Source organism: Phoca vitulina, unplaced genomic scaffold, assembly GCF_004348235.1.
Source record: "Phoca vitulina isolate PV1807 unplaced genomic scaffold, GSC_HSeal_1.0 scaffold15, whole genome shotgun sequence".
Lineage (NCBI taxonomy): Eukaryota > Metazoa > Chordata > Mammalia > Carnivora > Phocidae > Phoca > Phoca vitulina.
Window position 1 is genome coordinate 1225292 of NW_022589718.1, and position 26265 is coordinate 1251556.

A 26265-nucleotide genomic window follows, 5' to 3' on the forward strand; every position below is an offset into this window, starting at 1 on the left:
CAAACCCAGCCCCACTGCTGACTAGATGAACCCCCCACACACACACACACGCACACACTAAAGACCTAGGAGAAGGAGAAGTGGGCCATCTCCAGGGATAAACACCACCTCAGTCTCTGCTAGCTACACAAGATATCTGGCTTCCAACAGAAATTATGAGGCAGGAAAAAATCCAAGACACAAAGCAATCATCAGAACCAGACCCAGATAGGACATAGATGCTGGAAGCATCTGACAAGGAATTTAAAATAGCTATGATCAATATGTTAAAGGCTCTAGCAGAAAAAGTGGACAACTTGGGCAATCAGGTAATTCCAGCAGGGAGATGGCAGCTGTAAGAATCAAATGGAAGCGTAGAAATTTAAAAATATAGCAATAGAGATAAAGAATGCCCTGGATGGTGGGCTCATGAGTAACCCTCTCTCTGCTAAGGGAAGAATCAGTTAACTGGAGGTGGATCACTAAAAGTTACCCAAACTGAAACACAAAGAGTAAAGAAGTGAAAACAAAGAAACAGCACGTCCCAGAGCTGTGAGGCAATGTCAAGCAGTGTGACATACACATAATTGGAATTCCAGAAGAACAGAGAAGGAATGGAGCGAAGAAATAGTTGAAGAAATACTGGCTCAGAATATCCCAAAATGAATGACAGACACCAAACCACAGGTCTAAGAAACTCAGAGAACACCAAGTAGGAGAAATACAAAAACAAAACAAAACAAAACCTAGGAAAAATTTAGCTAATAGTTCTGTACCAATGTTATCTACCTCATTTTGATAATTGTACCATGGCCATATAAAACGTCGACATCAGGGGAAGCTGGGGAAAGGGTATATACAGGAACTCTGTGCTACTTTTGCAACTCTTCAGTAATTCGAAAATATTTCAAAATAAAAAGATTTTGAAAATGGCTTTACTGTTAGGTACTACATTGAGAATGTACTAGTAATGCCTAGAACAGAAAATGAAAATAACTTTCTAAAGTATTCTCCACACTTATCTCTCATCTCTAGCATTTGTGTTCTTGAGTTTGGAATTTGTTTATTTAGCTTTTGTTTTGCTTTTACTTATTTATTTAAAAAATTTTGGGAGGGTAACGTCCCCTTTTTTTTTTTGAAGTATAATAGACCCAAAATGTTATGTTAGTTTCAGGTGTACAACACAGTGATTTGACAAGTCTATACATTATGTTATGCTCATAAGTGTAGCTACCATCTGTCACCATACAATGCTATTAAAATACCATTGACTATATTCCCTATGCTCTACCTTTCATCCTCGTGACTTATTCATTCCATAACTGGAAGCCTGCACCTTCCACTTCCCTTTACCCGTTTCCCCGCCTCCCCCCCAACCTCCCCTCTGGCAAGCACCAGTTTGTTTGAATTTGGAGTTTAAATCAGATCTGCAGTGTGTCCAAGGAACCCAAGTAGTATTTACAGTATTAGTTCTATCAAAAATATCTTCTAATCCAAACACCTAATTTATAATGGAAATTTAAGAGCAGAGCAGATTTGTAAGGTGAGTATTGAGCATATCTAGGATTTCATTTTTTTTAAGATTTTATTTATTTATTTATTTATTTATTTATCTTTTTGAGAGAGAGAGATTGAGAGAACGAGTGAGAGGAGGGGCAGAGGGAGAAGCAGACTCCCCACAGAGCAGGGAGCCCTTGTAAGACTCGATCCCAGGACCCTGGGATCACGCCCCGAGCAGAAGGCAGACGCTTAACCCACTGAGCCATCCAGGTGCCCTGCATACCTAGGATTTTCAATACACTTTTATTCCAAAAGGTTTAAGCAATTTCTTTGATACATACTAATTGTGCAGTGTCTACAACTCATCGGGAGCTGAAAGCTGGGTGGGGCGTGGTCCGGGAGCACACTGCACACAAGGGGCGAGGAGAGTCAGGAAGCCAGGCTCCCTCTCGTGCACGCCGCAGACCTCGGTGGAGTCAGACTTTAAGGCTCCTGCCGCTGGCAGTCGCTCTGTAGGCTGCAGCTGTTGCTAGATGTTGTCAGTAGAGACAGGCTGAGTCTAAAGGAAGAGCTATAAAACCGGATGGAGAAAGCACCATACAGTCTGCCACATTGGGCAGAACGAGCAGGAGCTTCAGCTGGAAGACTGGGAACAGGTTTTAGAGAAGAACATCGTACAGAATATAGGACCCTCGGTGGAGAGGTTGGGAGCCGGGGTCTTCCCGGCGACGGAACATGCACAGGGAAGGAGTGTGAGGGCAGGCACAAGAGGACAGGGATGCAGTGGCAGGATGGGAAGGGCAGGAGGAAGCAGGAGGAAATGAAGTTGAAAAAATAAGCTGGGATTAGATCGCGGAGTCCTCCAGGATTACCTAGGTAAGGCAATATGTTTTGGAGACAATAATAAAAAGGTAAGGGGCACTGGGTGGCTCAGTCAATTAAGTGTCTGACTCTTGATTTCAGCTCAGGTCATGATCTTAGGGACCGAGGATCAAGCCCTACATCAGACTCCCTGCAGAGCAAAAAAAAAAGTAAACCCGGTCTTTTAAAGAATGGGCAAGCATGCCAAACAGCTCCTCAACAGCTTTCAACTAGCTGTTTTGAATTCAATATTCACTCCTCTTTCAAACCTCTTTCCATAAAGTTGTAATGATTCTGAGAAGAAACGCATGTCTGAGCAGTTTAAATAAAGCTCTTTGTGCTAAAGGCTCCTAGACGCTGTCAGTTCTGCCCTGTTAGGTGAAGGATTTGTCTTTGGCAGCCTCTTCCTATGTCTCCGTCTGCTTGTCTCCCCCAGAAGCTCATGTATTTCCTTCTCCTCCTATTAAAACTTCTTCCCAATCTTATACAACTCACTAGTGTAGGACCTCCCCCAAGGATGTCTGCACACCTTGGACATGTTTTTAAAAGATTTCCCCACCTCATTCTGGGGCCAGAGGAGCTTGTGTATTGGGTCAGAGACCATCAGAGGTGAGACGCAGCCCGTGGGGAGCCAAGATTGAAAGCACTAGATTCCTGGTCCTAACACCTACCAGACGAGTGACCTTGATGTGAGACAGAGATAATGAGCATGTCTACCTGTCTGGTTGAAGAGGGGATTAAATAAACCAGAGTGTGGGAACTGTCAGAAATAGTGCCCAGTGCACAGACATAAGAACAGCTGGACAAACCATGGCAGTCCCCATCTCTGACCACGGGGACCTCCAAGATGCTGAATTGTTTGAGCACTTGGGAACCACCTCAAGCAAAAGGAGGAGGAGGGCTATCTGGGGCCCAAGAGCTGAGCTCACAGCCTCCTGGGAAGGATGGACCTTCTAACTCCAGATCTAGATGATTCCTGTTGAGCTAAACTGCTATGCCCAGCCCTCAGGGCCCGTGTGAAGTCCACTTCTAGTGACTCTCAGATCCTGCATGATGACCAGGCTGGTCCCCACGCTAAGCCTATACCCCAATCCTATGCTGGAGTCAGTCGGCTTTCTGGTACCCCTCCCCTTGCTGCCTCATTCCGTCTCTGGTAACCCCTTCTCAGCTTTAGAGACCAGTTCAGATCCAGCCTCCTCTGGATCCTCCCTGACCATCTGGCTTACACCCAGCCACCAATTCTGAAGCCCCAGGCACGAAGAGTACCCCTCACTGAACCTCAGTCACTCAGACTTATGCTTCCCCATGTACATAATCAGGTCCTTCAAGCCTGAACCTAGCTTTAGCCTCCTTTCCCAGCCCCCAAAACAGCTGAGGACATCCTGCACAAATAACAGGTGTCCTATCCATGCACGTTGATTATGCATTGGTGCAAGACCTCACTCACGACTCTAAGAGGGGATAAATTAAGGGTCTGGTTAAAAAACTACAGATCCTTTCTGTAAACACCACTTCCTTCCGGAAAGGAGCTGAGCAGACCGAAGTCTGAGCAACAGCCCTGGCCATACATTCCCATGAAGGGGCTCCTTGCCTGGGTCTCCCCCTCTCCCCCACTCACACATCCTTCCACTTGGTATGAGGCCCCAGTTCAGACCCTCTCTCCATTGAACCTTTGCTACCTGCTCCCGCTAAAGCCAAGTTCATCCATCCTGGACACGCCCCACTGTCACAAGTGCTCTTGTAGCCTGTTCTTAACAGGAAACAAGGCAGGAGAACAGTGACAACCTCACTTTTTAAAAAAAAATCTCCTGGGAACAAAATTGCTTTGCACAAGCACAAGGAAAATACACCAGAAAGTGAGATTTACCAGCTTCTGCAGTTTTGTGACAAAATACCCTGCACACATAGGATATATGTCAAACACAGGTTCCATTTATCTCAGCACACCGAAGGTCAACAGAGCCGACCCTCGGCAAAAGCGCCAGACTGCACAGCTCACCCCCTCATTCTGCCCCCCTTTCTTCACCTTTCCCTCCTGTCCTCTCAGCCTTGCAGGTGGGTTGCTACCTAGTTTGTAGGGCTCCGTGCAAAATGAAAACGTAAGGTCCCGTTTCAAAATTAAGAATTTCAAACTCTTCTACGACTGCAGAGCATTTACACTAGCATGGGGCTCTTCCACTTGTCCTGGTGGAGGGCTGGAGTCCTGCCCACTTGCCGAATCCTAAGCTGGGCCACCTTCTCTCCCACCATCACCACAGGGAGAATTCCCTCTTCAAAGTGTAGCCTCAAACCATTTATGTGCACTTAAGCCTTTTATCTCTGATTTCAGAATAAAAAGCATTTCTCCCTCCTTAAAGGACATTAAGGCATCAGCAAACAAAGGCGGAGATCTGAGGTAGGAAGTGGGATAGAAGGGACAGGGACCCCAATATCCCGTCGGCCTACTCAGAACTTAGAAGTGAACCAACAAGGTCGCTCCAGCTCCCAGTAGGTGAGAGACGGTCAGAAGGGCTGTGCTGAGCTCGAACGCCCTCACTGCCCTGAGGATGCTGGCTGAGAACCAAGGCCCAACTCAGGACCTGAAGTCCTGATGCTTCCCCTGCCAACACCTCTCCCCACACCCCGAAACAGGTTAGACCCACCCATTGTGCAGAATCCCCCTCCCACGCCCACCACAGCTCTCCCCTATTTCTGCATCATGATCCCCAGAAATGGCCAGAATTGCATCTGAACGCCTGCCTTCCCTTTTCTACCCCCAGTCACAAAGTTGCTGACAAAGAAGCCTATCACCGAAATGCGTGCTGAGCAAAGAGCCCGCTGCCTGTCCTCACCGCCCCACGCCCCTTGCTCTCAATGTACCCAGGACCTGGAAATGGATTTGACTTGTCCAAAACAGCTTTAGCAAAGGGGTCACACGGTGTACCCTTAGAGGTCACAGTGAGACACAAACAATGGAAATCAAAAACTCTATCTTCACTCCTTGCCTTAGCTTTCTTTCCCAGAAAGCACGGGGTGTTGGTCATTGAGCACAGAAGGTCAGTATTTATGGTAGAAAAGCTACCAAGGTTTTATAATGATTTCCATGCCCCTGGCTTTAAATGCATCTCAGGGTGCCCTCAAAGCCTTCACTTTCTCGTGGATCATGGTTTGGCTCCCCGCCGCCCCCAAACCCACTGTTAGTATCTCACCCACTCGGGCCACCACTAAGCTGCAGAAGCTGGAGGAGGGCAGCAGAGGCGCAACCCCATTGAGAGAGTAGACACAAACGCCTCGTGCAGATTCATATTCTCAGATGCTTGGATTGTAAAAGGGGAATGGTTTGGAAGGCTAAATTGTTTTATGAAACCATGTCAAATTTATGTCCAAGAGTCTACTGAAAAATAGGAAACCAAAGCCAGAAGTTATGCCACTCAGAGTTAAATACTGAAGGAATAGCTAAACCACAAACGTAAAGATTTTCTGTTCACTTGAGGAGATAAACATTTAGGCATCCTAAGGCACAGGATTTGATCACATTTTTCTACTTTAACTTCTTTTCCCAGATAGTTGTTAAAAAAAAAAAAATCATGCTCTTATGTAAGAAGCCAACGCAAAAATCGATGCCAACAAAACATGGAGGAAAGGGAAGAGGGAGCCACATGCCGTTCCCTCTGTTTCAGAGACAGAAAATAATTACATCAATATAGATAACAGATCGTCGTCAATGTGGTGTTCTCCCTCTGCAAGCTTCACACCGCCCTAGGAAGTGGCCACAGTCAGTCCATACCTGATAATCTACCTGAATTCCTCCTTTTATAGAGGAAGATCCCAAAGGGCTGGTGGCATGTCCTGGTCACCCAGCAGAGTGGGTGGCAGAGTACTCTTCAGGGACGGTCGCTTGGCAAAGTTAAGAAGAAAAGAAGTTGAAGCCGTGCTTTGCGTTTTGCAGAGGGTTGGGGTGGGTAGGGACTGGGGGGACATTAAGTCAAGTCTGTAAGGACAGATGAGGAAACCGAGTCTCAATGGGGCTTAAGGGTCTTGGTCAAAGTCACACAGCTCCCCGTGCTCATGTCATCATGCCACCTGCCTCACAGTCAGCTTTAAGCTTTGCATAACTATTGTCATCTGGAAGCATTCCATGTGCTTTTATTATTATTTCTTGAAACACAAAGAATCCCCATACTCGTTCTGGGTTCAGCAAATCTGTTGTCATCCTAGGTAAATAGCTGACTAGACTTTCATCGAATCTGGAAGACATGTGTGGACGGATCTGCCTTCCAACAGAGGCTGTGTGCCACACACGGAAGCAACACTGGGTAGCTAGGAGAGCAGCAGCTCTGGCAGAAAGTCAGCCATATCTCAGAGCAAAGAAACTCAGGTACCAAAGGCCTGTGTCACTGCTGAGCGAGAACAGGCCTTGCGTATTAAGATACTGTACGCAGAAAAGTAGACGGAGGCTTCAAATATGAATGCAGATGAAAAGTCACAAGGGCAAACATTCCAAATGGCAGGCATTGATTTGTAATCAAGTTCTTTTGAACCTGCTTTGTGTGGGGGCAGTTCCTGTAGCATATCCAGGGCGAGCGGCAACCAGGATTCGTTTTTTAAGGATGTTTAATGGCTTTCCCCGGGGGGTCAGCTAGTAAGGTACTGTATGCGGAAAGGTTTCATAAACTCCAAAGCACGATAAAATGTGATGCCACAACATCACGATATTTCGAACTCTTACTAACCATGTGCTTATACTTGCTAGCTGCCAAATGTGCTAGGCATCTCTAATACCTCATATAAATGAGGAACAACAACAACAACAACAAATCCTGACAACCAAAAGCTTGATCCTGTAAAAGATTTCTTTACCTGGCTCGAGGTATATGAAAAATAATTCTCTACCAAAATTGCACAGATATATGGTTCACATATAAAGTGGAAAAAAATCATAAGATGGGGAAGTGTCCAAAGAGAAGAGGCATAAATAGCAGCAACAGGCTTTTCGATATGACTAAAGAGAGTCCGTCTTGCCTGTAGGCTGATGAGAGGGCGGTTATATAACCGAAGTTGGGAGTAGGGTGACGAGGATGCAGCCACATGTCTGGGAAGTTGAAGTAGATTCTCTCCAGAAACAGGCAGAAGAGCTGGCTGACCTTGAAAGTTAATTCCTCTCCCAACTTATTAGTTGATTTTTGCCCCAGTAACAAGGGAAAAGCCAGTAAGAAGATACTAATGAATCTTCCAAGAAAGGAGACAAGGCCTCTTTCTTCTAAAATTAGACACAAACACAGACTAATAGTAGGCTGCTCTGTGCCCGTGAAAAAGGCTGAGCCGTTCATCTCACTAGTGTTCATGTGCTCTGGTGGTCTGTACAATATAACCTAGTGGTTAAGGATGAGGACTCTGGAATCAGACTTCCCAGGTTCAAATCCTGGCTCTGTCACTTGCTGACTGAGCAATCTTAGGTGATTTACTTAATTAACCTAAACCTCGGTTTCCTCATCCTCCTAATAGGGTCGTTAAGGAGAAAAAGTGAATCACTAAGTAGAAAGTTCCTCGAAGAGTGTCCGGCAAATGGTAAGTGCTGTAGACCACATGTTTGCAATCACTCTCCTATTCACGGGCCTGATAACAAGGCCCGATCTCTAGGAGAAGGGCCCAAGGAAGAGATCCATTAAAACTGCCTATCGGGGTGCCTGGGTGGCTCAGTCGGTTGGGGGTCTGCCTTCAGCTCGGGTCATGATCCCAGGGTCCTGGGGTCAAGCCCCACATTGGGCTTCCTGCTCAGCAGAGAGCCTGCTTCTCCCTCTCCCTCTGCGGCCTCTCTGCCTACCTGTACTCTCTCTCTATCTCTCTGTCAAATAAATAAATAAAATATTTAAAAAAAAAAACTGCCTATCATCCTCGATTTGAGTTTCAATGTTTTTTGTTTATGTTTTGCTTTATTTCTTTTTTTAATGAAAGCAAGAACTTCTGCCTTCCTCTGCCAGGGAGCAATGAACCCTGTCCCCTCAGTAAGTGTGATTTCCATGAGAAAGTAAGTAGAAAGGATATTTCTGAGAAATAAAAATCCATGCTATATACCCTTGCTGTCGCTCACATGACACTTTCTACCAGCCATGCCCAAAGCCAGCTGCCAGCCTGTTGCAACTGTGACCTGCCTGGGTGCCTGGACCCAGGTGCCCTTCCTTCCGCCTTCCACCCCAATTCACGAACTTGCCAACCTTCTATGAAATCCGAGGCCGAGTACGGGCGCTGATTTGGGCTGCCCTCCACAGGGCTGTTCAAGGTCTCCAAGGCCGACTCGACAGCTTCTACCAGCTCATCCCGCTTGTCCTTCCTCACGGGTTTCTCTTCGGGGTGCCGAGTCAGGCCAGTCTCCAGCTGGTACACCTTCTGCAGCGTGAAACTATCGAAAGGCACGGCGGCGTACTCCGTGGCCAGCTTGACGCCGGCGTGCACCTCCGCCTTGTCCACCTGGGAGCGCAAGAAGGCCAGCAGGTCGGCCTGGGTTTTCTCGGGGGGCCCCTGCTCCAGCCCCAGGCCCGCGGCGTCACTGGGGTGATACTGCGCGGCCTTGAGCCGCTCACTCCTCTCCTGCAGCTCCTGCTTGAGCTGCGCGATCTGCCTCTTGAGGCTGCCGATGTAGTCGCGGTGCTGCTCCTCCCACTCCTGCAGCGCCGCCTGGAAGCCCTCCTTCCCCGTGGGGCCACTGGCCCTGGGCAGCCCCAGCTGCTCCTCGTCACCTTTCGGAGTGCAGGCCAACATGTAGAGGACGGAGATGGCGCAGCAGAGGAACACGAGCAAAACCACCACCCGGGAGACCCACGCAAGCAGCCCCCGGCGGAGCATCCTCACTCAGCAGTCAGCCATGCGTCCACACCCGGCCACATTCCAGAAGGCCAGGGCCCCACGGCAGGGCTTCCCTGGACTAGACCGCAGGGAGCACGTGTCTGGGGCCCCCCAGGCTGCTTTCATCCATTTCTTTCTACAATGGCTCTGGTCCCTTGAAGTCGACCACCACGTGGAGCAGTTTTCCTACTTGGAAAGGATGATCTAGGCAGGAGCAACCAGTTCGGTGAAACCTCCAAGCGTTCACATTCATTCTCATCATAGCCTCCAGATGTGCAGCAGACCACAAGCAGGGACCTGGGAAGAGACCAAACGGCAATACCACTTAATCAAGACGATAATACCCTTATGTTCACCGTGGCAACCAATATTCCATAGGCGTCCCATGAGGTTTGCAGAAAATGCTTATGACAGGGGATTAAATACCGTTACATGTTTCTAAATCAGAACACCAATACGCATGTGCAGAGCCGTGCGCAGAAAATACAAAGGATGCAGGAAAAAGATTCAAAGGAAATATGGCAAAATGTGAATTTCCTCCGAAAGCATTAATGGCGATTTCCCCGCTTCTCTACACTTTTCTCTATCTTACAAATTTTCCACAAGGGCACGTATTATGGTTAGATGGTATAGATGGTTAGAAGGGAAAAAGCAAAACTTTAATGAAGCTGAAACTGTGGGCAGGGACTTCTCCAGCCAGGGCCTGCCCAGCAGTGGTGGATGCGGAAGGTGAGGCCTACCTGCACTCACCTGTGTGCACTCACTCAGGGCAGGGCTGAGAGCTGACTCAGACTGGTCTTCAAATTTCTGATGAGGAGGGGGGGAAGCCCCTGGAGCTTCAAATATGTAAATAGTAAATGTGGACGATAACATAATAAGACAGAGTCCAGAGACAGTTGCTGCAGCTAACTCTCTAACTCTGCTTGCAGACCGGGGATGATGAGTTTACCACAGAAAGGCATGGGGTTGGGAGGACAGAGACCAAAAATACTTGTCTTGTCAGGACTCAAATCCCAGGCACGTCTCTGCTCCAGCCTCTAGAAGGAGTTCTGTGTCCTGACTGATCATCAGGAATACCCAGACAGATCACAGAGCCTTTCATTCAAATCCGTGCTCCGCACCTCAACTCCAAACCCCTTGTAACACCAGAGAAGCCAACCTAACCTGCCTCCTTCATTTGCCCCACGCTCCCCTCCTTCCTCCTCCACCCATTACGGACACCTCAGAGAACACTCCTTCAGTATTCTCCCTTCCCCCTCAATCCCCTTTCCTTGTATCCCCCTACCCTTCTGAGTCAGAAAACAGAAAGAAATAACGATAAATGGAAAATAGAGCAAATAAAATTTCTTGCTTAGGGAGATTTTTTTTATAAAATCTTCCTAGCTGCATCTTTTTTTATATAACTTCTCTTAAAAGCAAGCTCCCTGAGGATACCATGTCCTGACCATTTTATAAAAAATTGACATTTTAAATAATTCCCACAATAACTAAATTATTTTTTACAGAGTCTTCATCCAACCAAGAAAATCCAGATTCTGGGTCAATGGTCATCTCATTTACTGGTGGTCTGTCCCATTTACTGACTGGAAGAGGACTCCTGTCAATTAGCAACTTCAGGATCTCTAGGAGAAGAAAGAGGTGCTCCTTCTAGCATTCTCTCTATGCTGAAAATATAATCAACAATAATGGGCTCACTGACTTTATCTGATATGCACCTGCTATGTCTAATGCACATCGAGAGAGATCCTCTTCTATTACCCTGGTGATGTGCCTCTTACAGATACCATTATATTACCAAAATCGTTTATTTCTCAATTGTCCTTAAAAATTCAATTCCAATATTCCCCTTGGCCCAAGGAGTCTCTCTGCTATAATGTAGAACAATACACAGTTATTAGCTCTAAGTTTAAAGTGCATGTTTAGCTCTGGAAGCCTGTTCTGTCTGATGAAAATCTTGAGATTTGTATAATTACTATAATTCTGTGATTAAAAACATCTCAGCTTTGGTATTCAGGCACCTTGCTGTTTTTAATGAAATCTCTCAGATGAACTCATTATATCCAAGTATTAAATTACCAGTGAAAACATGTTATCACGTTATTCTACTATTTTAAAGACTTTTACTTTAAATGGGTTGTCATTAAAGGCAAAATAAGCAAATCAAAAAACAAAAATGGAACATTCAACATTACTTATTGTGCCACAGAAACAAAGGGCGCGATCTAATTGTTATATTTGGAATAACTGTTATATTTGCATAATAAATTGAAATCACGTTGTTTAACGAAGCAATATATTAAAGCTATGGATGGCTAAAGAAATTTAGAACTGTACAGTAATGACTTTGTTCTGTTCTGTAAGTCTCTTCAACATCTAGCCCAGCTTTTGCAATTCACTAGTATAAATTTCAAAGTTACTTGACATTCCATTCTTTGGGATGTAAAAGGAGAAAAAAAACAGATCTTAGGAAGAAATGACTCTTTACAGGAAATAAGAAAAAGCCATAAAAATTACAGCCAAAGAAGCAGTGATGGATTTCTCCTTTTAAAAGTCAGGAGCAGGTAATATGCATCAGAAACAAAGTTCTACATTCTTTAACAGACAGAATGTTTTCTAACTATTCTAGCAATCTAATCTGTAATCAAAACAGTAACAACTGGCTAAACTGTGGAGGCTAGGAGTATGTGCTTCCTAAAGTCAGGCAGCCTATCTTTTGGCTTCTTGCTTCTATGGAGACTTTAGGGTTTTCATTTGGCAGCATAGAACATCATTCTTATGAGCACATGTCCACAATAGCCAAACTATGGAAAGAGCCAAGATGTCCATCGACAGATGAATGGATAAAGAAGATGTGGTATATATATACAATGGAATGTTATGCAGACATCAAAAAAACCCCAAAATCTTGCCATTTGCGATGACGTGGGTGGAACTAGAGGGTATTATGCTAAGCGAAATAAGTCAATCAGAGAAAGACATGTATCATATGATCTCACTGATATGAGGAGTTCTTAATCTCAGGAAACAAATAGGGTTGCTGGAGTGGTGAGGGTGGGAGGGATGGGGTGGCTGGGTGATGGACATTGGGGAGGGTATGTGCTATGGCGAGCGCTGTGAATTGTGTAAGACTGTTGAATCACAGACCTGTACCTCTGAAACAAATAATACATTATATGTTAAAAAAAAAAAAAAAAGAAAAAGATAGTAGGAAGGGAAAAATGAAGGGGGGGGGGAATCGTAGGGGGAGACGAACCATGAGAGACGATGGACTCTGAGAAACAAACTGAGGGTTCTAGAGGGGAGGAGGGTGGGGGGATGGGTTAGCCTGGTGATGGGCATTAAAGAGGGCAAGTTCTGCATGGAGCACTGGGTGTTATACGCAAACAATGAATCATGGAACACTACATCAAAAACTAATGATGTAGTGTATGGTGATTAACATAACATAATAAAATAAAATTTAAAAAAAAAAGAGCATATGTTACTTGACCAGTCAGGAAAGAACACCTCAATGAGATGTAACGAGACCAAACCTCGAGCGAAACCTATAGGGAAACCAGACCAAATGCAGGGCTAAAAGACACCATGCAATCTCTCCCTATATCTACAGAAGCGCTGGGAGAAGGAAGGGTTAACATTTACCATGTGTTTACAGACTTACAGATGGAAAGCACCATGGAATTACCAAAGACTACTACAAGCTAGAGGTGACAGCGAAAATACAGCTTTATGTGATCACAGCAGCATAGTGCTACTATTTTAAAAACTTAGAGAAGGCACCCAGATTTTAGACTAGTTCAGTCTTTGGGGGTGGTTGGGAACAGGGAAGGAGTGGAGAGCAAGCTGGAGCCCTGTCAATAACCAATTTTAGAACCTTTGGGAGAAGAGAGATGCATATTCCTATTTTTTTAATTATAGAAAATCCTTGTGTTCATCAGGTTTCTTGCCACTTACAATTTTAATTTTTAAAAATTTTTTTAAGATTTTTATTCTCTTAAGTAATCTCTACACCCAACATGGGGCTCGAACTCACACCCCAACATCAAGAGTCACATGCCCTACCAACTGAGCCAACCAGGTGCCCCTCTTGCCACTTACATTTCTAAATGTCCATCCTTACTAATTGCTTTCCTCAATACTTTCCTATCCTTGGCCAACTCCCAAGGATGGCTCTGTGACACATCTTGTCCCAAACACTGGGTTTATTGATTAGAATGGATGGACTATCCAAGCACAATGGTTCTGCTGCCATTCTTGCAATCTCTGGGCAACAAAAGCCATAGGGTAAAGGCTTCTTCATAGTCTACTATAAAGGCAAGACAATGTTGAAGAGCAATGCTTTCTAGCATCCACCCAGGTCTGAGCCCAAGTAAGTAAGGTTATCCTCCAAACTCTCAGAATGGAAAAGCATTCTCAGTGCAGACTGGTGTTCTATCATCCATGGGCCAGGATAACCCTAAGAACGTTTTTCCTAGGGTCTCTAGATAGGGGGTTGTTTAAGGAATCTACAGCACTTTCTTAACACATAAGGTAGAGAATCTGAAAGACACAGTGGGCCTCTGCCAAAGGGTCCAGCAATGGATGGGTTTCTCAGACTCTAGGTGCAAGTTGTCTGACAGCTCTGACATCCTGCTGGGACCGGGAAGCATCCAGAACATCACCCAGATCTCCAAATGACCGAGCAGTGACCTAACAGTGGGTCAGAATCACAGTCTACTCCATCTAGAATACTGTTATCACACTTAAAACAAATAGTTATTAAGCACCCACTATGTTGAATGTACTCCTGTAAGAAATTACAGGAGAAGATGAACCAAGCACAAATTCCAGTGTCAGCACGTTTATCAGCACGCTCAAATGACTATAATATAAGCCCCCTATAGGCAAACACCATTAAAACAGATATAAAGTGTTAGCGCTTACCAAATGTATGTGGAAGACAGGGGTGTTGAGACGTATAAATACATTTTAAAATGACAAAAGCTTAAAGTAAATGGTAGAAATCAACAACAGTTGTTAAGATAAGATAGACAAGTGGCTATGGGCATCATTTCATCTTTGAGTGGACGCTCTTAGAGGGTAAAACCAAGCCAAACCTAAGTCTAGTTCGGAGTCCAACATTTTACCCCAAATGGGGACCATGGAAGTTAGAAATTCTATGATTAGGACAGAAGTACCTATTCTAAGAAGTAGAAGGATGGGTGTAGGCACTTCACTCTACAGATCCCAGGGAACATTTGGGTCACGAGAGCTGTGTGCTATGACAGAGAGCCTGCCAAGATGTGTCTATTAATGGCCACAAGATGCTCATAAATCACCAAGGATTCCAGGACACCCATGGATGCCACACCGTCAGGGTCAGCAGCAGGCAGAAGGGACAGTGGCTTCACGGCGAGACCAGGTCAGGCAGTTCTACACACTACAAGGACAGGCCTTGTGAGCGATAAAGGCAACCATTCAAGGGGCGGCAATAAATTCTACAAGACATCTCCACCCTGTGTGCAGGCACAGCCAAGAGGGTTGATGGTGAAGAAAACAAGCAACGTCTCCTGGGCCAGGAAGTGGTAGCCCAAAGCCCCAACACGACCATGCGAGTCTATTCCACTCCGGCCCATACAGTCAGCTCTTTGATGCCAAGGCCACAAGCTAACCTTCAGTCAAAGGATTAGCTGTACTAACAGAACATAAATGGAGGTTCTATCTCTTGGATAAATATAGCATCCTGGACGTGTGTGGAAAAGGCATCATGCGAGGATTCTTATTCAAAGAGCTTCCAAATGCTCTCAAAAATGTATATGTAATGTAAATGTATGTAACACTGTAAACTTCACTCAAACACGTGGCTTCCTTTAGAATTCTGTCCACCTTGGCCTGACTCTCCCATGCAAGGAGCTTCCAATCTGACCCTCAACATTGTCTCCTGTGGGCTTTCGTCCCGCTGTGTGTTTGCCTCCCACACTATCCTGGGGGTTTGAGATGAGTGGCCGATCACATATGGCAGAAGTGGTGCACATTTCTGCAAAATTCAACAGAAAACAGAGAAAAAGCCGTCATGAGAGCTGGGAAACCTTGAAGCTCACAGGGCCTACTCCCTGCATTCTGCTTACGGATTTTCCCGAGATTTTTCCATCTGCCTTCTCTTAAAGGAAATGAGTATATACAACCAACTCCTGAAACTGCTTTGTTGAGTCCACAATCATCTGCCTCTTGTGCACAGTTTGTTTAGGGTTGAGGCACTTGCAAAGAAGTGAAAACGGCCCGAAAATGGGCATAAGAGCTCATAATCTCCCTAAACCACAACCAGCTGGAAGCGTTAGAGCTGGGGTTCCCAGGTGTCACAGCGCTTTCTGGAATGCAGGTTTCTTTTTCCCCATGAGTCTTTAGTCAGCATCTTCTCTAGTGCCAAATGCTTTATCCTTGGGTATGTTCCTGACAGCGAATGAAGAGCTGAAGCAAGGAGGGAAGCGGAGCAGTATCACCGCCTAAAAATGAAGAGGTGCTGCAGCCGAGTCCCAGATCCCACGGGCTTCCAAGCGAAGTCGACAGTCAAACACCCAGAGTGGAGTCCAGTGGGCCATGAGCAGTCTGAAGCTTTCTGCCCTGACCTCGTCCAGCCCTGATAGCAGCCACCTGGCCTGGGCCCGAGGCTCTGCCCTCACACAGAGAGGGGGCTACGCGGGCTGTGGCCTCGTCATGTCAGCGGTTTCGCTGCTTTCCTCCCCCGACCTTGGGCCTCACGGTCAGCCGTCTCCAAACTTATCAAACATGATAGCACATTCCAGGTGATAAGTAACTTTTGACATACAGATGATAGAGAAGTATGTAAATTTACTCACTTATAAGTTACATACACGTTTTACAGCATTGTTGTATTATGTATTCACAAAACAGCACTCTTAAAATAATGCAGGAGAACATTTTTTGTTTGTTTGTTTTCTCACCCTGATGAACCTTCCTGGGCACCCCCAGGGACCTTTGCTTCAGGGGGTTACTGACCTTCGTTTCCATGGCCCCCAGTCAACAGCAAATTCCACAGCCCGGGGCGCCTGCCTTGCTGTCCCCTTCTCAGAGTGACTTTCCTGCCTCTGGACCACACTGACTCAGTCCCAGGGTGTCCAACACCTGCTGCCAGGCCACATGTCCAGACTGCTGCCAGGAACGCACTCCCCTCCCTTCCTAGAGGATTCAGACTCAGCTGGTCTGTTCTGTGAGGTCCTTCCTATAACCTGGCTCTGAGAGCATGTCCTCCAGGGACCAGCACAGAGCAGCCCAAAGGAACGGGGCTGACTACTTGTTGGTTGAAAACTTCTTAGGTGAGAGGTACCCTTCCATCCCCTCAACTCCACACTGGTCTCCTGAGAGAATCATTCTGATTCCCTTTTCCCTACCTCAAAGCAGGAAAAAAGAAATGTGGTAGAAGAAATGGGGTCTGCTAGTCAGAAAGTGAAGGTACAGAGATTAATCACAACCACAGAAGCCAAAAAGTCAGGAAACAAGTCTAAACTGTTTCTGCTATCCTCTCTTGTTTTGATTTTGGTTTTTAATTTGCTGGTGAAACTTCAAAGGGAAGAACTGATAGAGGGGGGCTTCCTGAATATGCACAGATTTACTATTCTCCCCCCACCCTCGCCCTACCTCGCTACCTCCAACCTTGTTTCAAGAAGGGTCCTAGGGGATCAGCCAGCACAGGGGGCAGTCATGGAGCCTACAGAGGGACAAGAGAGAAGGGTCCTGGCACAAGAAGGCATTACTCAAGGGACTGAGAATAAGTCTAATAAAGAACCTCTTCCCAGCAGGGAAGTGTCTCCAGCACATACACAGGGCTGAGTCAGCTGCCAGAACACTGCAGATGGACCTGCCTAGTCTCCGTCTCCCCCTCCGTCCCGCGGGGCTCTCTGCAGCTGGTGGAGCCGCCCAGCCCCACCAAATGAGAACCCTGTGGAACCAGGCTTCCAAAACTCATTGCTCATAATCACAACCACTTACTGAGCATTTACTTCGGGCCAGACATCACACTAAGCACTTTATAAACATTATCTCATTTAATCCTCAAAACAATCTTATGAGCTAAGTCTTATTATCCCCCATTAAAGACAAGGAAACCGAGGCTTAGAGCAGTGAAGTCATTTGCCCAAGGTGCACAGGGGCAAGCAGCCAAGCCTGGTTTCAAACCCAGCTTCGTCTGATGCTAACACCCTGCTCTTACCCACTGGGCTATCCTGTTCATCACCCTTAATAATCCTGGACTGCTTGCTGAGACCCGTTCCTCATTCTGCAACCATCGTGTCCGATTTTTCTTGCTTCTGAACTCAAAATGAACCTTCCTATTTATGAGCTTGTCCAGCCCCTCAGATGTGGCAGTAAGCACTGTTTCTGTCAAATTTTTGACCTCCCCACTTAGCTGGGGTTTGCATTTCCATATCGCTTACCAGCTCCGCAAACTCATACTATCCCTAGAAATAATGCCAGTCCCGGCCATGGCCAGTGCGAGCATTGCCCTGGCCCCACGGCTGGGGCCAGGAAAGAAGACGTCGGCAACACGCCAGCCAGTGCTTCTGAGCAGATGCCAAGAGCTTATACCCACATATCAGGTTGAAGACAGCTCCACCAAAAAGCACCCTAGTAAGTCGAATTTTTAATCAACTGAGAGATGTTCTTCTTTGAAAGGAGCAAAAGAGAACATCTCTCAGATGGTTAAGATGCTGGCTGGAATCACTATGGAACTCTTTCCTGCCAAACACTGATTTCTCACTTCTTTCCTCCAAAGCATGGCAAAAGGAGATGCCCAGGCAATGGCCATTCACCGTGTGTCAACGAATACCCTCATGTGTAGGCCAAAGTCAGCCCCGGCACCCATGCAGATTCAGGCAAAGGCACCCCTCCCCCGCCCCAGGAGACCCCATTCCCAAGGTCACACAGCACAGCTTCCAGGGAAATGCACGCTGTTAATTAACAAGGAGGGGACTAATTAAGAGTGAGCAATGCTCACAGCCAAGTACCTTCTAGCTCAGTCATAAGCACAGAGCCCTGAGCAGATGCCAGAGTTGCTGAGTGGTAGCTATCAGCTCCAAGGTGAGGTCAGAGGTGTGAATCACATCACACGATGCCACGGAGGCTGAGGAGGCCCCAGGATGAGATGAGCCGCACGTTAGTTGGAGTGAGGGCAGCACAGAGAGGGAAAGTGGACTTCTCTCCTTTCTGATAACATGATCCATGCCCCTTATTAGCAGACAGGAGAAGGAAGAGGAGGATGAGAAAAAAGGTTTACTGGGGCACCTACGTGGCGCAGTCGGTTAAGTGTCCGACCCTTGGTATCGGCTCAGGTCACGATCTCAGAATCGTGGGATCAAGCCCAGTGTGGAGTTCCACGCTGAGGGCGGAGCCTGCTTAAGATTCTTTCTCCCCCTCCCCCTTGGCCCCTCCCCTCACTCACAGATAAATAAATAAATAAAATCTTTAAAAAAATGTTTACCAAATGCCTCTACCATGTACCACCCAATGGCTTTAAAACATTTATAGACACAGAGCTCCCAGATAAGATAAAAGTGCTCACCTGGGTCGTCTGTTCAGGCAGCCCTGGGAGGGGGAGGGGGCGCCACTGAGGACCACCGGAGAATCACTAGGCCTCATGTATTACCTGCTGTCTTACCTAAACCGCATGTGAGTCGTTGATCCCTGTTCTCTGAGATGCAGAGGCTGGGATTTGGGGAGGCCAGTGACCTTCCCACGCAGCTAGCGGGCCTCCACACCACCACAGTCACCTACTTCCATCAGCCTGATGCTGCCAGGCATAGACAGAGCTACGCAACGTGTGGAATTAGAGAAAAACAGCAAGGGGAGGCAATGCCCACAAACAGGGCCACAGAGAAAGAGCCAGAAGCTGAGAATACACACGGCGGGGAAAGCCCTAGAAACAGGACAAAACAGGCCTCCAAAGAGGAGTGGTCCATAGATACCAGTCTCTCAAAGTGCAAAATGGCACTCTGACCTGAAGGTCAGAGTTGGGGGAACTCCGTCCCCCTTCTCCATCTTGGGCTCCCCTAAGGTGGGATTCCCTGCTTGAGTGTGCAAAGAACAATGACCGAGGAGCCTGTTCTCTCTGGCATATGTAGTCTTCTCATGACTAGAGTGTGCTGCCTTCTCCCAGGGCTGTCATTCTTCCCCCTCCTCCCTGGGCCTGGGCATCAGTCGGCACGATGCTGTGCGTGAGTCTGGGTGGCCTCCAGACTCGTGAAAGAAGGGCATGAGCACTGCCGCTCTCCGCCCCCACCAGACGCCTGAAGGAACCACCACTGGAAACATCCTGCATCAAAGCAGTGCTGATAGCCACTCTCATGAGTTACTTGACGGGTTCTGCGGGCGTGTTTGGGGTAAGAAGGGTTAAGAAGATAACTGCTACTTTCAGTCAAGATGAAATAAACAGCCTACCACCTTTCGGTTCTCCTCTTTCCTCCCCACCTACGAGGAAGACAGCAGCACACAAATGAGCGGCTTTCTTTTAGCAAGTGGTTATTATGTAACAGGACTAGAGAAAGCACGGATTGTGCAGAATTATTTTAGAAACCCCAGGAAGCTAGATCAGCAAAGCCTTCTCTCTTTGTGCCATCTATCTCAATCTGGAAATAGAACCAGTAATAGAGAAAAAATTAACAGGAAGATGTCCAATATTACATAAATGTAAGATGTATTATTATTTTTCACAAAAATAAAACCTTGCACTGACTACAAGTAGATTCTGTTCCGGCCCACTGCGCCTATGAGCACCTCTTCCAGGTTTCCCTACCCCTTCTTCAGCGCCCACTCCCAATACCCTACCAAGCCTATCTTGTAGTCAACTGTCCCTGCTAGAGGGTTAACTGATTATTAAGGTACTGGCTAAAAATATTTCAAGACATTGCTCCTATCAAGAAATTTATCCACCAGAGACACTGTCCTATTTCTACATAAGCTAAATAGCACAGAGTACTTACTTAATCTAAGTTTGTCTTACAGTTTAATACTATGTAACATTCCACAAACATGTTCTCTGTGTCACTCTTAACATAGTCCAGGCTCTTTCTGTAAACTTTTGCCTTTCTATCTATGATCCCACTCTATTTGCATCTTCCTCCAGCTTCTCTGATGTCTCCTATGATGCAGGTTCTATTAATATCATACCCATTTTGCAGATAAGGACATCTAGGCAGAGGTTAGTCATTTGCCTGAGTCATTTGGCAATGAAACGACAGAACTGGGCTTCTCATCCAGGCAGTATGTCTCCGTCGTCTGTGCTCTTGATCACTATGCTACACGGCTTCTCTATAGCTTGCTACATGCTCAACAGAGGAGTGTTCATGGTAATGGGGAAGAGCAGAAAGAAGGCTGATGTGGAAATGCATAATGCACAGTGCTGGACGGTAAGGAGGCAGGAGAGGAGCTCGGAAAGGTTTTATAGCAAAGAGCCGGGTGTAGAAGAGAGCTCTCACCAGAACCCGACCACGCTGACACCCTAATCTCGCACTTCTGGCTTCCGGAACTGTGAGAAATCAGTGTTTGTTTGTTACACCACTAGTCGATGGTACTTTATAATGCAGCCCGCACAGACTACAACCAGCCCTTATATCATGACAGGGGATTTAAACTTTATTCTACAGGTGATGATTAGCCAGCCATTTAAGTTTTTAGATAAGAGAGGCACATGATCAGAACTGAATCCTAGCAAATGGGCAGGGCTGAGCCAGGCTGGAGGCGGAAAGACCACCGTTAGAGGGCCAGGTAAGAAGCCACCCACCACCTCAGTATTCCAACGAAGGCACGTGGAAGCAGCAGCACGAAATATGGGGGGAGGGTGGATTCAAGAAGGTTTTCTTGGGTACCACCTCCAAGATGTGGATGCCAATCAGACAAGAGGGAGAAAGAAAGTGTCCGCCAAGAACGAGGCCTAGGATTTAGCTTGTGTGACTCACAGGATGGGGCTACCACTGAAAAAGCCAACACACAAGAGATTTAGCAGAAAGACAAGCTTGGTTTTGGACATGTGGACGTGGCACAGCCCGTGGAATGTCAGGTAGAGGGGGAGGCCTCTGTTAGGAGGCCCCTGCCTGCATTCTTTGAATTATCTGCACGGGCAAGTGCCTGCTCTGCCAATTCCTGCACCTCGATAAGACTTCACATTTATATTTGTTTTGACTCTCGAAGCACTACCTCGTGTCCCCTTCTATCCTATCAGTACAGCTCAGTGGCTGAGAGGACAGGTTCTAGGGTGCAGACTATTCGGTCCTACAGTTGCTTGGCTTCTCTCAGCCTTAGTTTCCCAAGCACAGGAGCACAGAGAGGGCCTCGGGTCCTTCTGAGAGTAAATGAGATAATGCACATGAAGCACCGGGCACAAAGCTCACATGTAATCAGTGCGAGCCAAAGTGAGGCCCAAGCCCCCACATACAAGCCTGACACTGACGCCATTTCACTGCTCAGAGAAGTCAACCAAGGAGGAATAGCTGATGTTTATACACATTTATGGGCTCCACACTCCCGGTCTCTTGCCTCTGAACGACACTCCCAAAAGTTCAAATCAAAGTAACTCTCTCACATCCCTATCGTCCCCATAAAGCCCAGTTTAAAAAAAAAAAAAAAAAAAAATGAAAGAAAGAAAGAAAGAAAAGGAAAAGAAAAAGGAATTTGTAATGAATCTGAAAAGTTCTCCCCAAACTGCCATTTACACCAAGTGGTACAGAGGGAGTTTTAAAAGGCAATCGCATTGAAAGGCTTAGCGCAGTCTCCGGGCAGAGTGGAAGGCCACAGGGGCGGTTTTCTTGAGCTTCTTCAACGTTGTTTGGGCCTCAGGATGATATAGTTCAGAGCTATGGACATGAGAGCAAGCTGCAAGCAAACTTTACTGACCAGAGAACTGACTGCATGGACCCTGGGCACAACTCGGCTGTCAGACCTGCTGAGTCACTATGAAAGGGACTGTTTGGGAGAAATCTCAGAACCTCCTAGGATACTTTTGAAATGCAGTTTTCCAGTAGCTCCAAATGATATAAGACAATACACTAGTGTTCTGATTTCACCTGCTGGTACTAGAGATATTCCTGGGGTTCAAAAGAAAACTTCAAACAACAATGAAAGCTGCTTCCCAAAATAAGGTTTCACAATGCCTCTGGTGAGAAGAGTCCCCAGATTCCCTCTTTTGACTGTACATCATTATCCCGATACATAACAGCCCTCAGTTCAAAGCTGCCCAAGACGGGCAACAGGCATAAAATGCCTCTTTCCTGAAAGATAAATTGGAATATTATCCTTTTGATGACTTACGTGAATCTGCAACAATTGCTACAATTTCTACAACTGCGCTACATAATGTCAAAGGAGCAAAACATACACAGTTTCATCCCAGGCTACAGTGACCCGCAATGCACCAGACGCCTAGGGGAGATGAGTGCAGCTCTGAAAACACCACACGCTCAGTCCACACCCACCCTGCTTTACCGGAAAGGGATATGGGACTCTCGTAAGAAGCAAACACTCCATTATATCATGAACACAGAAAATAATTTTTCTGAAATTCTGCGTTGATGTGCCAATTAATATGAATTTTATCCACTCATTCATCAAGTATGTATAGAATGTTTACTGTGTGAAACGGACCATGTCAACTATGGTAGGGGATAAAGAGGAGAGTCAATTGTCCTCACAAGGGTAATGGTCCCCTGGGAGGGACAGGTATAAAAATAACTGAGATACTAGGGGACTGCGATCAATCATTAGTAATAGAAACAAAATGCTGCTGTAGTTCAGAGCAGAGAAAGACTGCTTTGGTTGGAAGGACCAGAGAACTTTCAGGTGAACTTTTCAAGGTATTCTTTATTGGGTAGAAATGGGGACACTGGGGAGAGTTTTGGTCTGATTATGTTTCTTAGTGTTCAACCCTTTTTCATATGCCCTGGGGCAAGGTGAAAAGAAATGCAATGGGCATTGTGTATTCGTCCTTGTTTATTTATTTATTTATTTATTTTACATAGCTCCTTCTATCTAGAAAGCAGAGTTGGAATTTTTTTCTTGGCACCAAGCTAATGGGTCTCGAGATTGATATAAGTGCAATTATTCTGTGGAATAGTGAGTCTAAGGAGGGTTCAGCTTTTAATGAACATTGCTTTATCTCTATTAAAAGCCTATCATGAGGTAAGATTTTTAAGGACTTTCCTCAGCTACCATGGACTAGCACTGTTGCTTGCTGATGCCTGGCAGATGTTTATTTCCATCTGCTGGCTCCATGATACAACACAACGAAGGGTAACTTTGTCATACGTTCTACAGCCTCAGTTTAAGAATCAGACAAAAAGGGGCGTCTGGGTGGCTCAGTAGGTTAAGCACCTGCCTTCGGCTCAGGTCATGAGCCCAGGGTCCTGGGATCGAGCCCTGGCATCGGGCTCCCTGCTCAGTGGGGAGTCTGCTTCTCCCTTTCCCTCTGCTGCTCCCCCTGCTTGTGCGCTCTCGCTGTCTCATCAAATAAATAAATAAAATCTTTAAAAAAAAAAAAAAGGAATCAGACAAAAGAAGCAGAAGAGAAAAGAAAGACACAGTCTCCACTGCAGACACGTGTAAAGCGGCACGCCAGCTCTGAGAAGTGACGAGAAGTGACCACAGAAATCCACCAATAGTGTAGAACACAGACCGACCACATCATCAGACCCAATTCGGAAAAGCAAGCATGCCCCTCAGCATGGAACTTTTGTGTTCTTTGTCCAATTTATTTGCCAGGGCAGAAGTCTTCTTCCAGGGCACACAATCCTCATTGCAAAGGTGATGAAAAATAATGTCAATTTTCTTTAAACAAATGTGAAACTGCTTTGCAGAGTACAAACAGAAATACTCCCAATGGGTGGTATCCTTACCGCTTTTATCTTCATTATGACTGGCACTAAGAACCTGCAGACATTTCAAAGGAATATTGCTTGAGAAAACCAAATTAGGAGATGATAATCGGAAAAATAAATCCTTGTTTACATAGGAATTGCAATTCAATCAAGTCTGTTCTCAGATCAATGGCACCTGCCTCTCTCCTCCAGCTCCTTGCTCCTCCTGCCCTTCCCCCTCAGCAGAGTCCCCTACACACAGTGCTCGTCTCTTACCTGGCACCAGGTGTGTTCTGAGGGGCCTTCCCTGCAGAGTCCTGCCTGGACAACCCCACTCAGCCTTCCCTCTCCTCCGAGAGAGGAGGGGCAGATGGTAGAGACTGCTCAGTGTGTGGCCCAGCTCTAAAAGATGAGCTGAGACCACCAAAGCCTTGCTCAGAAAGCCACAGTAAAAGACTCAGAAGGAAGCTGCCAGCCTGGAGCACGGCAGCCAGCCCTGACAGGGTAGCTGAGCCATAGGGACACCTGGAGCCACAGGTCGACAACCTAAGAAACTTGTCAGCGCCAATGGGTGAGAACAGAGGCGTCTCCTCTCTGCTGTCAGCTGAGGGATTCCTGGCAGGGCCCACTAAAGCCACCTGAGGTCGAATCCCACCTCCCACGCACCAGTCCCCTGAAATCCCGGGGCCCCAGCGGAAGGACATGGGACTGAGAAGGTTTCCATCCCAGACGCTTGCATGCCCTTCATAGAAGGGTAGGACGGCCATTTTGCAAAGGCCCTTAACTTAAAATTACAGATAAATTTATGATTTACAGATAAAAATTATAGATAAAATGAAAAATGCTTACTTGACTGATAATGATATTACTTGAACTATTAGGAGTCCTAATCTACAACACAGTCAATCAGAAATGAAAGTAAACCATTTGCTGAAAATATCATGTAATTTAATAAGAAAATGTTGTGTACTTTACAAACTTCAATCTAAATACTACTTTTCTGGACTATATCTCGAGTAAAGTAAAATACAACCAGATTAAAAAATACTTGACTTACTCTTTTCAATACTAAAATTACCAAAGCTCTGGTCATTCCAGGTCTAGACAAAATGTTAACAAAGTCTTTAGACAACAAGTAGCTTAACAAACATTTACTGAACACTCATTAAGTGCCAAGTCTAGTTTAAGCTATCAGACATCTAATTCTATCTATCAATATAGATAGATAGGTATCTACCCATATATCTTAGATACATAGGCACAAGATCAAAGTATGGAGGTATCTCTGTATAGATATAGATGTATCTCAAGATATAAAGATGAATAAGATAGAGTTCCTGGCCTCAAGGAGTTTAAGGTATAGTGAAGGAGACAGACACATGAACAGATAAATCAATGAACTAATTGCTATATAGAGGAGCAAAAGGTAAGAAGAGATCGACATAGAGCAGGAGCATTCAATCCAACCTAGAGGGTTCCAAAAAGGCTTTCTGTAGGAGATGACACTTGAGGTAGGCCTTGAAAGAAGAGTGTAGCAAGGCAGACAAAGAATGAAAGAGCATTCCGGGCAGAAATAACCAAATGGCAGAGCTTGGAGGCATGAGGCAACATGGTGCATATAGACTGTGCAGGTGGATCAGGGTGGCTGGAATATGGGGTGAAGCTGTAGGGTCAGGCTATGGGGACCTGGGACATTGAATTTAGGGAGGAGATTATGAATTTGGCCTGAGTCATGTGAAGTTGCAGTGCTCTGAAACATCCAGGTAGAGATGGAGAGTAACATATCAGAGAGGAAGTCTAGCCTGGAGATACAGATTGGGGTCATTGGGAAAAAATGGTCATCAAACCCTGAGAGTGGATGAGACAACTTAGGGAAAGTACAGAGCAAGAAGCACATCTGGTTCTGAGTCTGTAGAAACTCTGACTCTGAATGGCCTCCAACTCCATACTGTTGTGAACTGGGAGAGAGAGGCCCTGCGTGGGTCGGCCTGAGCATGGCCAGAGCTACCCATGACTGAGGAGGGAAGTCTGCTATCCTGGGTCCAATATCAGGAAGCCCATTCTCGCCACATATCCAAACTATGTTCTCCAAATTAACCTTATAACCAAGCTGATACTTTGGTCTCCATCTGCCTGAATTCAATTTCTCAACTTGTATAGAACTGAGAAAGAAAAAAAAAAAAAGAAAGCAATCCCCTGATGATCAGAAGCTGCCCAACATGCCTAGCAAGGCCATGTATTCTCCTACTACACATAAACCATCTCAAAG

At 46.0% G+C, this 26265-nt stretch overlaps 1 protein-coding gene across 4 annotated transcripts in view; it reads right to left on the reverse strand.

Annotated features, from left to right (window-relative positions):
* Window positions 1-26265, reverse strand: part of CSGALNACT1 (chondroitin sulfate N-acetylgalactosaminyltransferase 1) — a 329193-nt gene that overhangs the window by 86361 nt on the left and 216567 nt on the right. For 3 of the 4 annotated variants that reach the window (XM_032413279.1, XM_032413278.1, XM_032413281.1), the window contains one exon: window positions 8535-9459. In XM_032413279.1, the coding sequence (XP_032269170.1) occupies window positions 8535-9162 (628 nt within the window). In that variant the 5' untranslated portion in view covers window positions 9163-9459. Of the gene's footprint in view, window positions 1-8534; window positions 9460-18715; window positions 19848-26265 lie in introns of those variants that run through there. The other variant, XM_032413280.1, reaches the window with a different exon arrangement.